We start from the raw sequence: 13,345 nt of genomic DNA on the forward strand, positions 1-13,345 counted from the left end.
CCACTGGAGCAGTACCTATTTATCTACTTGCACTTTGATGTTCTTTCAAACTGTCGCGGGGATTCAAACCGCCGACCTAGGCAAGCCCTAGGCTCTTTGGTTTAGACCACAGCACCACCCGCGTCCCTCTTTTCCTTCAGTTACCCACCCCTTTAACAAATCCAGCTCCTGGGGGACTTTCAGTAATAGTCTTAAGGGTTCACCACACACCCCCTTCCTTCACTGGGTTTTGGAGGTCTCTTCTTTCCTCAGAAGAGTCTCTCCCCTCCAGACTAGTTTGAGACCTAAGTAGACCTCAGCTCCTACTTCTGTCTCAGCCTCAGTCTCCCAGCAAGATCTGGTCCTATTACTCCCGCAGGACACTACACTCAGACACTACACTCAGTCCTTCACTGTACAGTGGAGTGGACGTTTTCTCAACACTCTTTGTATTTCAACCTGACTCCTATCCTATCTCCCTACCTAACTCCCAACCTCCTTCCTCAACCAGCTCAACTCAACCAACCACACCACCCTCAACAGCCCAACTCCCTGTCTCCCTCCAACGCCTCTCTTTTTAAACCCTCCCTCCTGGAACCACAGCCAATCAGAAGCTGCCGTTCTTTCACCATTTTCTGGCAGGAGAAAAAAGTAAAAAAGAAATACTTATGGAACCAACTTTTCCATCACACCTGGCTTCTGCACACGCAATTGTTTACAAGTAGAGAAGTTTCTGCTCAAAGACGAGGAGCAAGTTGGTTCCATGTGCAAGAGAAGCTCTCCTTCCGCAGAACATGTCGAAGGGGAAGGGAGAGTCAAAAGTTCAGAGCAACCTTTCTCCCCTCAACCAACCCCAGAGAGCTCCCCTCTGTTGGAGAAGCCTTTCAAAGATGGGGTGAAAATTCACTTGAAGTGGCTTTGAAGCCACCAAGCCGCTACTTCCCTTCAGGGAGAGAACCAGAAGGGAGCGGCAGGAATCAAGCAGCCCAGACCCACCCAAAGCGGCCGGTGGGCTTGAGAAAACCCTCCCCATCGCAGGCTCCACCAGTCTCTGTCTCCAGCAGCCTCCAGGAAACAAGATCCCACCACCAGGTATCCCGTTCACAGTACTGAGGATTCTCAGCATTCTCCATTTATTCCTTCATATTTATTTACTTGTTGAATCTATATACCGCCCTATGCCTGGAGGCCTCAGGGTGGTTCGGAGAGCAAAATCAAAATATAAAACCACAATATATATAATCAAAATAAAAAACTACTACCCAATCACAGCCTCTGCCCTCCCCCCACATTTTAAAAGGGCTTAGGATGCCTGGGATTCAAGGCTGGAACTCCTTCATCTGGCTGTTGTCCATCCCTGACTCTCCCACCTCTTCTTAAAAACCTCCAACGAATCATAGAATGGGAGACTTGGAAAGGGACCCCAAGGTCCTCTAGTCCAACCCTCTGCGATGCAGGAATCTCAGCTGAAGAATCCCAACAGATAGCCATCCCACCTCTGCTTCAAAACGTCCAAGGAAGGAGAGTCCATGGTCGGATCCTGCTCCTTCTTTGTGGTCTTGAGCAAAGTTCAGGCCAAACTTCCAACTTCCAAACACACCCCTTGACTTATGTCCAACATGTTTTTCTCCAGTTCTGCACCTGCCGCTTGAGCCACTCAAGACTCCAGAAAGTTATTGTGATGAAACTTATTCCACTTGGAATAATCAAAATTATAGTCATCTCATCTGGTGAAAGCTCAGGAGATATTTCTGTAGATTGCATGAGCCTCGGAAAGCAACACAGCATTACAATATTAATTGAGCTGTGACTGCGAAAGAAAAAGTTGGTGCCGAGAATATTTCCTGTGTTGGAGACAGACTGAGTGAAGATGCAGAGCTGGCGACACAGGGGTGTGCCTGCCTTGGGCTTCCTAGCTCCGAAGGTAGAGTTGAACACCACCCAGCCTGGCAAAGCCCACCCAGTCTGGTCTTGCAAGAGTCTTTGGGTTCTTCTGCTTCGCCTCCTTGGCAGGTAAGAGGAGGAGGAGGCAGAGCCAGAATGAGATCCCTGCTCCTTCTGTTGCTGCTTCTGCTGCTCATGATGCCCTTTGGAGTCTGCGGGAACCACAGGGCGAAATGCCCCTTGAATCTGGTCAGGGATCAAACAGATGCTCGCAATTACTACCGGCCTGGAGACTTTCTCATCAGTGGGATCATATCTCCAAAACGCTTTCGTACAGAAACTGCATACGTCTTTTCTCAGACACCCTTCACCAGGACTAAAGCGTATGTACTTATATGCAGATGGTTTCATGGTCCTCCAGTCCTTTTAATGGTTCCTATTTATCAAGGAAAGAGCCCCTTCCTCAGGGCTGGGGAGCCAAGGGCTGGTGTTGCAGGACTACCCTGCCCTGACCATTGGGCTTGCTGTTGGAGGAGCTGGGAGCTGGGGGGGTCTGGTAAAAGATTCTAGTAAAGGGGGGTGCTCATTCGTGTAGTTTCTGATCCAGAATATGGACAAAATTATAATTTTACCACACACTCAAACCTGAAAGCCACCAGGCCCCATATGTAACTAAAAGGGGACTGAGGTATTTGGTGCTTCTCTTCCGTCAATAAAATTGTCTCTAATCGACCTATAGTCTAGCCCCTTGGAAGAAGCCAAAGACCACTGCAAAAAAAGCAGCCTTTGCAGCAACTTCCCAGTATATCACAATTTTTGAGGGGCGCCTTCATTTCTTACTCATAAAACCATAGTAGAAAAGAATCATTGAGCTGTAGAGATGGAAGGAACCCGGAGGAATCTCACCTAAAGCATCCATGACACATGGTCACCTTTGGAGGGAGTCTGTTCCACTGTTGAACAGCTCTGTGTGCTGTTTGCATCAAAGCTCCGGTCATGGAGCAGAGATCTCCAAATTTTTGTTCTATGCTAGACAGGAAAAGGTTTGATATTAATGCAAAAGGATAAATAAATACTAATCTTTGTGGATCATATAATTCTTCCTCCCTCCCATTCATATGAATATAAGTTTCACTCTTTTTAAATAATTCATTTATTGCAGGGGGGCAAATAGGTTCCACTGGTACATGTTGTCTTTCCTGTTCACCATCCAAGAGATCAACCAGGATCTCAGGCTCTTACCCAACATCACCCTGGGCTACAACATCTATGAGAACTATTTCGATGCAAGGATGACTTCGGACGCCATGCTAGAGCTGCTTGCAGGCAGTGGATGCAATATTCCCAATTATCACTGTGGAGAACAGAATCACCTGCTGGCTGTTCTTGAAAGAAGCAACACTTTCATCTCAAGAATGATTTCAGCCTTGTCAGGCATCTACAAAATCCCACAGGTAAGTAGTGGGAGAGCATGGAAGCACAGAGAATTTCAGCTGCGTAAAATTCTATTTTCTCTTTGGAGGGGTCAAGTGGGGATATTTTTAAAAATGGGAAAATCCTGAGCTATGGATCCAACATCCCTTTTTCAAATCTGAGCCTTCACCAACTTGACACCTCCAGATGTTTCAGACTACAACTCCCATCAGCCTCAGCCAGCAGAGATTTAGATATCAGTCATTTCATGTGATTAAATACCCGTTATGCTGAAAGTAAAATAAATTGGTGATCTTTTGCTTTCCTTGCTAGATCAGTTATGGCTTCACTGCCCAGGTTCTCGAAGGTAAAACCCTGTTCCCTTTTGTCTACCGGATGACTCCCAAAGAGGAAAGTCAGTACCAGGGGATTGTTGAATTGCTCCTGTATTTTGGATGGACGTGGATTGGCCTCTTCACTCCAGACAATGACAGTGGAGAAAGATTTGTGAGCGCTGTGAAACCTCTGATGCTCAGCAAAGGGATCTGCATTGCTTTATCAAAAAGAGTACCAGAAAATGATCTAAATCAATTTATCAGGCCTGGGGAACCTTTTTTCCTATGGAGACAAGTTGGGGTATTTTTTTACTATGTAACCAATGTAATGGGCATCCTTCTACCCCTGTCAATAAACGGTTTTTATGAGAAGGAAATAGGGGCAAAAGTCTGGATCACAACAGCTTTGCTAGAAATCAGAACTGGCTTTAAGATCCCTCCAAATTTCTTCCAGCACCTCCATGGTTCTCTGTCCTTTGCAATTCAGACTGGAATAAGGAGCAGCAAAGGTGGCAAATATAAATCGCAGACCAATTTTCTGGATTATTTGGATGAAGCATTTCAGTGTTCATATTCAAAGCATCTGTTGTCCGTGAAAGGAAGGATAAGATGCAGAGAGGAGGAGAACCTGCAGCCATTGCCCCAAGAGGAGCGTGAGTTCATCCTGTCTCTAGACAGCTATGTCACTTACATCAATGTTCAAGCTGTGGCTCAGGCCTTGCATGCTTCGCTTTCATCTAGATCCCAGAGGAGGCTGATGGTGGAGGAAGGAGAGCAATGGGGACCCCAAAGGCTACAGCCGTGGCAGGTATTTCCTTCCCCGTTTTGCAAACTGCAGTCCACACAGATGCTGATCTTGACGGGGATAGACCTATAAAATATCAGAGTTAATATTAGTAATAGTAGCAGACCGCCCAACATATCTCTGATGAAAATAGAACCATCCCATTCCATAATGATAATCTTACTGTTTATAGCCAGGGCTACTTTCAGAGGGAACTCACTGGAACTCAGTTCTGGCACCTCTCAGGTGGGTGCCATTGCCATTCTAAGAAGGAGGTGTTCATGGTGAGTTCCGGCAGCTTTTTTGCTAGAAATATATCACTGTTTATACCCCACACATCTTTTTGGGTTGCCTCAGCACTCTGGGCAGCTCCCAACATAAATAAATTAATACTAAAATATGAAACATTAAAAATATTATATTAAGTCTATATCCTCCAACATTTCTCCAATGAAAATAGGGACATTCTAAGGAAAAGTGGGACATTCCTTTTTTAAAAAATAATAATATATTTTTATTATTTTCTTCCTTAAACAATATTTAAAAGCTTTCTCGGTTTCCACCAAAGTGCCTTTATATGTGGCCCACCTTCCCTCCGTATTTAATTTTTGTACCGTCAGTACCTCAATAGGTGAGATCCACCATGGTGTTTTCCTTTCTAATAGGTTTTTATTTCTTTCTTTTTTAGATACTAATCACATGGTTCAGGAAACCTCTATGAACTTTCACTTTGTCATACCAAAGATAAGAATGCCACCCAAATCTGTTATCATAACCTTCCACATCTAAAATATCTGTATTCTCCATCATTATCCATTCCTTTAACCAACAGAGACAGGACGCCTCATAATAGTGTTTCAAATCTGGCATGGCGAATCCACCTCTTTCTTTTTTAATCTATTAACAATTAATATTTCATCCTTGGCTTTTCCCCTGCCAGATGAATCTCAATACTACTTTTTGCCACTCTTTAAATACACCTGTCCTTTGAACACTGGAATTGTTTGAAACAGGAATAACATCTTGGGTAATACATTCATTTTTACCACTGATATTCTACCAGAAAATGACAACTTTAATCTGCTCCATATTTCGAAGTCCCCCTTGATTTCCTTCCATGTGGATTCATAATTATCATTAAACAAATTAATATTTTTTGGTATTAACCAAATTCCAAGATATTTCACTTCCTTTTGCAACCATAATTTCTGATCCACGTTGCAATTCCGTGACCATATTCTTCACTAACAGTTTAGTTTTACCTTTATTGAGCTTAAATCCTGCTACTTGCCCAAATTATACTCCTTTACTCCAATCTTTATCCCTCTCACGTATGACAATTCTCTCAAATTCTTAGTTCATACCTCCAGGACCATTATAAATATCAATGGTGACAATGGGCACCCCTGTCTAGTGCCTTTAGTTATATCAAACTTATCAGTCAAAGTGTTGTTCACTATCAATTTCACCTTTTGCTCTGTTTTATTTGATCCCAGAATGTCCCGCTTTTCCAAAGTGAAAAAAGAAAAGTGGGAGTAGAACTGAGAAATCCATCTTGGCTTCCAGGTTTCTCAGTGCTGGTGCTTTCCCCTGTGATTCCAGCTTCACCCTTTCTTAAGAGAAATCCGGTGTCTGAATACTTCCAGGGGCAGGCTGTGCTTGGATGAGAACTGGGAGCTGCCAGCAGACTTCGATATTATGAACTGGGCCATCTATCCCAATAAGTCTCGTGACCTTGTGAAAATTGGGAATATACGGAGAGAGACGTCTGCTGGCATAAAGTTCACCATTAACCCAGAAGCCATTCAGTGGAACAAGAAATTCAATAAGGTAGGGTAAATCACAAAGGGAGAAGGCTAGGAGATGCTTATTATGTTTTTCCTTAAACAACCGCTGAAAAATGACCATATCAGGTTGACCAACGGTGTCTTGACCGTCAATAACAGCTGCAAACACCACTCCTACTTTAACCGAATCTTTAACCAAATGGACTACGTAGATAAGAAGAAAAGGGAAAGCCCCTAGTAAAAGTGAACTATTGGGCTTTCATGCATGCGGAAATATAGAAAGCAATTTATTTTAGAAATGATAATTACTGATTTATTGTGGATTTTTTAATTTGTGGAGTAAGCTCACTTGTAGATGTTGCAAATGTTAAACTATTGTATGTGCAGGAATTGAGAAGTGCACAGTTTTTGGTGGATGATAATTTATTTTAAAAATTGCCTATTGTAATATAAGGCTAACGTTAAGAAATGGCACATGAACTAGAAATAACTAAGGAAATAGATCAGCAACAAGAGGAAACCTTGCATGCCTCAAGAACAGAGAGAGGGAAACCAATATTTGGAAAAGTCATATTAAATTTATCTAAATTAGTGGTTGAGAGATTATCAGAATCCTGAACTTTGGGGAAATCACATTTCAGACTCCATTGCCATTTTCTTTGAAGATTTATTAAGAAGGGAATCAGGTAAATGGAGAAGAGGAAACAGAGTTCTGTGGTGCAAACCTCAGTTGTCCTGAACGAATTATGAAGAACAAGATATTCTGGTCACCCCAATGGGCAGTGGGGGGTTGAAAGGACCCTGATGAGGGGTCAAAGGCTGCAGTCCAGAGATCCATTTGAACTCACTCTATGAGTGAGTTACATATAAACAAATACTCCTAACTGTTCCTCTTTCTTGCACCTTCTTGTCTTTCTGGTTAGGCCGTGCCTCATTCCAGGTGCAATGAAAAATGTCGACCTGGATATGCCAAGGTGGTTCTGGAAGGAAAGCCCGTTTGCTGCTATGCTTGTGCTCGGTGTGCGGAAGGGACCTTCTCCGCCCAGGAAGGTGGGTGACGCCAAGGGGGAAGGTATTTCTGGAGAGAGTAAACACAGGGCAGTAATCCAGTCTCAAACACTTTTTGTGAGATTTCTGCAGACATTGGGGAATGTGGCTCCTTCCTCAACGTCTTTACAATCACCTTCATTACATCCTGGAAGAGAGTTGAAAGGAATGACCATTAGGAAGAAATCTCTAGGATTTCTTCAAAATGTAATCGAGTTCAGATCATTAGGGATGTAAGTGATGTTGCAGCCACTCTTTTTCTCTTCCCCAGATGCAGAACATTGCACCAAATGCTCAGAAGATCACCATTCAAACAAGGACAGAGATCAATGTGTCCCCAAGATTACCACCTTCCTGACTTATGGAGAACATTTGGGAATGGTGTTAGCTTCCGTTGCCCTCTTCTTATCTATAACAGCAGGCATTGTGTTGGGAATCTTCATTAAATACAAGGAAACTCCCATAGTCAAAGCCAACAACCGGGACCTCTCCTACATCCTGCTCGTCTCCCTCCTGCTTTCCTTTTTGTCCTCCCTCCTCTTCATCGGGCGCCCAAGGAAAGAGACCTGCCTTCTCCGACAAACGGCCTTCAGCATCATCTTCTCAGGTGCTGTTTCTTCTGTCTTGGCAAAGACCATCACGGTGGTGCTGGCCTTCCTGGCCACAAAGCCCGGGAACAGGGTGAGGAGATGGCTGGGCAAGAGTCTGGCCAACTCCATTGTCATCTCCTGTTCTGGGGGGCAAGTTCTCATCTGCACCCTCTGGCTGGGCTCTTCTCCCCCATTCCCAGAGCCCGACATGCGCTCCCAGGTGGAAGAGATCATCCTGCAATGCAACGAAGGGGCCGTGGCCATGTTTTACGTTGCCCTCGGCTACCTGGGCTTCTTGGCTGCCACCTGCTTCACGGTGGCTTTCCTAGCCAGGAAGCTGCCTGGCTCCTTCAACGAAGCCAAGCTGATCACCTTCAGCATGCTGGTCTTCTGCAGTGTTTGGGTGTCTTTTGTTCCCACCTACCTGAGCACCAAGGGCAAGTACATGGTGGCCGTGCAGATCTTCTCTATGTTGGCCTCCAGCGCTGGGCTTCTGGGCTGCATCTTCCTTCCCAAGTGCTACATTATTGTGCTGAGGCCTGATCTGAACACAAAGGAGCACCTGACAACCAGAAATTAAGGGGACATCTGATTCTTAAAATAGTCCATGTTCCTGATGTCCACAAGTGCATAAAGGAAACACACCTGCTCATCCATGTTGCTCATTCTTCATCTGTGAAAGAGATTGTGTTCCTTCTTAGCCCAACTTTTGTGTAGTTCTGTTCACATGAACCGGAAGATGGGAGGAAATGTTTTGCTACCTTGCTTTGCCACTGACTACAATGAGTCCTGGTCTACTGCCCTTAGTTTGTAAACTATTATCTTTTAAATTTTTAAAAAAGATTTAAAAGGTTTTTGAGTCTGTTTGCTTTGTCATGACTACCTATTAACCATATCAATTCTAATATTCCACAATACTGTTTGGTTATGCCAGTTCTATGTATTCACTTTTCTATGCTCCATTTCCCACATTTATGCGCTATCATTCATAAGCTGACTTCACATCATTTCATTCTCCTAAGCTTTGTAAATCAATAAACTGAGAAATTCATTTAAGACATCTTCCATAGTCTGTTGGTTTAATTTCTGTATTGTGTAAGCTCTGCTCCCTGATCCAACGGGTAGCAACTGATCTTTTATTGCACTGGCCAGGGTTAGGGGCGGGCGAGGCAGCCGGGAAGAGAGGGGAGAGGGAACTCCGGCGATCACAAGAGTGGCAGGCCGCCTACGCCAATCTGGGCGAGTCATTGTGAAAGGAGGTGGGGCGAGTAGAGCTGGGGAAGGCAATGGGTCGCGAAAGGCAGCAGTGGAAAGTGGGGAGAGGTGGGGCGGGGTTTAGTGGAGAGTGGTCACGCCCACTAGGCAGGGCAAGGCAAAGCTGGGAGGAGCCTCTGGCTTGACTTACGGTATGTTATTTTATGATATGTTATGTTGTTATGTTATTATACAAGGTGATTCATAATGAAGTATACAGTTTCAACACACTATTAATGAGAATATATCTCATGTTACCTGTGACAGAATTGTAGGGGAATGTTTAAAGTATTTTAGAAACAGTCACAGATGTTCTATGTATGCACCGTTTGTCACACAACACACATCGCAATTGCAAACGCCGTTGCACAACAAACTCCGTTTTGCTCAGTTCAAGAACACAAAATGTCTTCTCCACTGCAGACGCAGCCATTTCGCCTGACTAGTCACGTGACACGCGCACTCTCACCTCCATCAGTTTATGAGTACATCTACCTCACGGTTCGCAGCTGTTTTCCGTGTCAGCGCCGGTCTTACAGGATCTGGAAACTGTATATTTCATTATGAATCACCCTGTATTATATTATTTCGGTGTCCAATCACAGCATTACTATAGGATTTTTCATTTCAATCAATCAAATCTTTATTACGGTAGTAGACCAGCATCAGTAGGGTGGGGTACAGTCATTTCCAATCTGTAAAACGTAAAGCTAAAAAATATTAAAACACAAAGTATACATAAAAGTCTAAAAGAAGCTAAAAGAGGGGTTTCGGAGCATTAAACGGATGGGGAAGAGCATAAAAGGTTAGTATATAAAAGACTCTGGCCATCAATTTCCAGGGCACTCTGATATGAGTGTTCATTAAATCTAGTGTAACAACAACAACAACAATTTATTTCTACCCCACCATCTGGCTTGGTTTCCCCAGCCACTCAGGGTGGCTCCCAATAGAATATGAAAAACACGATAAATACATCAAACATTACAAACTTCCCTGAACAGGGCTACCTTCAGATGTCTTCTAAAAGTCAGGTAGTTGTTCACTTCCTTGACATCTGCTGGGAGGGCGCCACCACCAAGAAGGCCCTCTGCCTGGTTCCCTCTTTGTGGCACAGGTCATCATCCGATGAATTGGGAGCAACATTTACCGTATTTCTGTGTTTATATTTAAAGAAAATATGCATTTTAACAGTATTGCACATTAATTGTAATATTAAGAATGCACTTAAAATTACTACGCACAACAATGAATAAGTGATTGCAATGCACACAGAGCTAATCAGTACAAATATGTGTGAACAATGTTCTTAAAAACATTTGTTAACCAAGCCTAATATTACTATCTTTCTTATTGTGATTATTATTACTTTTATTGCTACTAATCCCAGTGGCTTACAAGTCTGAGCTCTGTTCTGCCTTGGTCAGTCCCCACCTGGAATACTGTGTCCAGTTCTGGGCACCACTATTTAAGAAGGATGTTGACCCGTGGGAAGAAACCCCTCACCCCCCCCCCCAAGATATGCTGGCTCAGAGAGCCCCCTGAGCTTAGACTACGAGGCCTCTGAGGGCGTGCAGAGTGCAAATCCCCCCAGGCCCCCCTCTCTCCCGGGCTCACCTGCGGCCCTGCCCCTGCCAGCCTCTCTGGCCTCTGAGGGCGTGCAGAGTGCAAATCCCCCCGGGGGCCCCTCTCTCTCCCGGGCTCACCTGGGGGCCCTGCCCCTGCCAGCCTCTCTGGCCTCTGAGGGCGTGCAGAGTGCAAATCCCCCCAGGGGCCCCTCTCTGTCCCGGGCTCACCTGGGGGCCCTGCCCCTGCCAGCCTCTCTGGCCTCTGAGGGCGTGCAGAGTGCAAATCCCCCCAGGGGCCCCTCTCTCTCCCGGGCCCACCTGGGGGCCCTCCCCCTGCCAGCCTCTCCGGCCTCTGAGGGCGTGCAGAGTGCAGATCCCCCCAGGGGCCCCTCTCTCTCCCGGGCCCACCTGGGGGCCCTGTCCCAGCCAGCCTCTCCGGCCTCTGAGGGCGTGCAGAGTGCAAATCCCCCCAGGGGCCCCTCTCTCTCCCGGGCCCACCTGGGGGCCCTGTCCCAGCCAGCCTCTCTGGCCTCTGAGGGCGTGCAGAGTGCAAATCCCCCCAGGGGCCCCTCTCTCTCCCGGGCTCACCTGGGGCCCTGCCCCTGCCAGCCTCTCTGGCCTCTGAGGGCGTGCAGAGTGCAAATCCCCCCAGGGGCCCCTCTCTCTCCCGGGCCCACCTGGGGGCCCTGTCCCAGCCAGCCTCTCTGGCCTCTGAGGGCGTGCAGAGTGCAAATCCCCCCAGGGGCCCCTCTCTCTCCCGGGCTCACCTGGGGCCCTGCCCCTGCCAGCCTCTCTGGCCTCTGAGGGCGTGCAGAGTGCAAATCCCCCCAGGGGCCCCTCTCTCTCCCGGGCTCACCTGGGGCCCTGCCCCTGCCAGCCTCTCCGGCCTCTGAGGGTGTGCAGAGTGCAGCTGGACGGGCTGCAGGCGCTGCTGTCCCTGGCGGACGAGGAGGGTCACTTGGCCGGGCCTTTCTCTGCCCTCGGAGGGGAAGGGGCCACCCTCACAAGGCCCTGCGACTCCCGCCAGCCTCCGCCGTGGGCGCCGTCCAGGCTGCTGAGCGGCGGCAGTTGCAGTCTTGTTCCCAGCATGCACTGCCAGCTCCCTCAGGCCAACGGTCGATTCCCAGCATGCCCTGCTGTGGGGTTTTGTATTAATTTGAAATTTATTCGTTTTTTCCAGTGTATAACCAAATAAATAAATCCCAAGTGGTATTCTCTTAGGTTTCACATTAGCTTTCTTGATAAATTAGGTTTCATTTCCCTCACGTCCTTCTTCCCAGCATGCTTTGCTGCCCCTTCTTCTCACAAACAAGGATCCTGTTTCCTGTAATTGACATTTACCGTTTTTCCAATGTATAACTAAATAAATAAGCCCCAATATGTCTTCTGTTAGGCTTCACTTATTAGCTTTATTGATAAATTAGCCTGTATTAGGTTTCATTTCATTTCCCTCACGTCCTTCTTCCCAGCATGCTTTGCTGCCCCTTCTTCTCACAAACAAGGATCCTGTGTCCTATAATTGAAATTTACCCGTTTTCCAATGTATAACTGAATAAATAAATCTGAAGGTGTCTTTTGTTAGGTTTCACTTATTAGCTTTATTGATAAATCATGCTTTATTAGGGTTGATTTCGTTTCCCTCACATCCTTCCTCCCAGCATGCTTTGCTGCCCCTTCTTCTCACAAACTAGGATCCTGTTTCCTACAATTGAAATTTACTTGTTTTCCAATGTATAACTAAACAAATTAAACCCAGATTGTCTTTTGTTAGGTTTCACTTATTAGCTTTATGGATAAATTATCCTTTATTAGTTTCATTTCATTTCCATCACATCCAGCATGCTTTGCTTCCCCATCTTCTCACAAGTATCCTGTTTCCTATCATTTTATTTTTCACTAGACGTATTTGGATTCTTCTATTTAGACTTGATGGAGGGGCAGCATTTGGGAATCCCTGTGAATGATTATAACAACAAGAGATTCAGATTATGTTTATATGTCAAATCCTTCATAGGGGTGGCAGGTCCCAGTGAAACATAGCTTCATTTGGTGGTATTCACCTTTGTTTTGTATTCTCTTTGTATCAAGTCAGTTCTGTTGGAACATCCTATTCATTGTGCAGTCTCTTGAGAATACATTTTCTGTTAGGAACCCCTTAAACTAGACTTTGACTTTAGACTTGGTGCATTTTTTTTCTTTTTGGTTATTTTATATTTCTTACTGGAATGTTATTTTAACATTACAATGATGTTTTAAATTTATATATATATATATATATATATATATATATATATATATATATATATATATATATATATATGCTTTCGTAGATTTTCACGGGTACAGGAATGCAGGTTTTGGTGTCTTCGGGTGTCTTCCCGTGTAAGAGTTGGGGTGTCTAGGCGACGTTTCGACGAGGTCTCACTCGTCATCTTCAGGCTGGTGCTTTCGGCTTCTTGTTACTAGAACAGAGCTCTGTTCTAGTAACAAGAAGCCGAAAGCACCAGCCTGAAGATGACGAGTGAGACCTCGTCGAAACGTCGCCTAGACACCCCAACTCTTACACGGGAAGACACCCGAAGACACCAAAACCTGCATATATATATATATATATATACCAATAGTTGGTCTGAAGCTCAACATCAAAAAAACTAAGATCATGGCCACTGGTCCCATCACCTCCTGGCAAACAGAAGGGGAAGAA

At 45.4% G+C, this 13,345-nt stretch overlaps 1 protein-coding gene across 1 annotated transcript; it reads left to right on the plus strand.

Annotated features, from left to right (window-relative positions):
* The first annotated feature begins 1,969 nt into the window (after positions 1-1,969).
* On the plus strand, positions 1,970-8,628 carry LOC308577748 (vomeronasal type-2 receptor 26-like). Its single transcript, XM_081178180.1, has 6 exons — positions 1,970-2,246; positions 3,026-3,317; positions 3,610-4,419; positions 5,998-6,225; positions 7,106-7,232; positions 7,501-8,628. Exons 1-6 carry the CDS (start codon positions 2,020-2,022, stop codon positions 8,397-8,399), a joined length of 2,583 nt encoding a protein of 860 aa, XP_081034306.1. The 5' UTR covers positions 1,970-2,019; the 3' UTR covers positions 8,400-8,628.
* Positions 8,629-13,345: the final 4,717 nt, after the last annotated feature.

Source organism: Podarcis bocagei (assembly GCF_964188305.1).
Source record: "Podarcis bocagei genome assembly, chromosome: 18".
In the NCBI taxonomy this organism is placed as follows: domain Eukaryota; kingdom Metazoa; phylum Chordata; class Lepidosauria; order Squamata; family Lacertidae; genus Podarcis; species Podarcis bocagei.

Coding starts and splice junctions, on each gene's coding strand:
- LOC308577748 (XM_081178180.1), top strand. CDS start 2,020: ATGAGATCCCTGCTCCTTCTGTTGCTGCTTCTGCTGCTCATGATGCCC. Junction 2,247..3,025: donor CCCTTCACCAGGACTAAAGC/GTATGTACTTAT, acceptor CATTTATTGCAG/GGGGGCAAATAGGTTCCACT. Junction 4,420..5,997: donor AAAGGCTACAGCCGTGGCAG/GTATTTCCTTCC, acceptor CTGTGATTCCAG/CTTCACCCTTTCTTAAGAGA.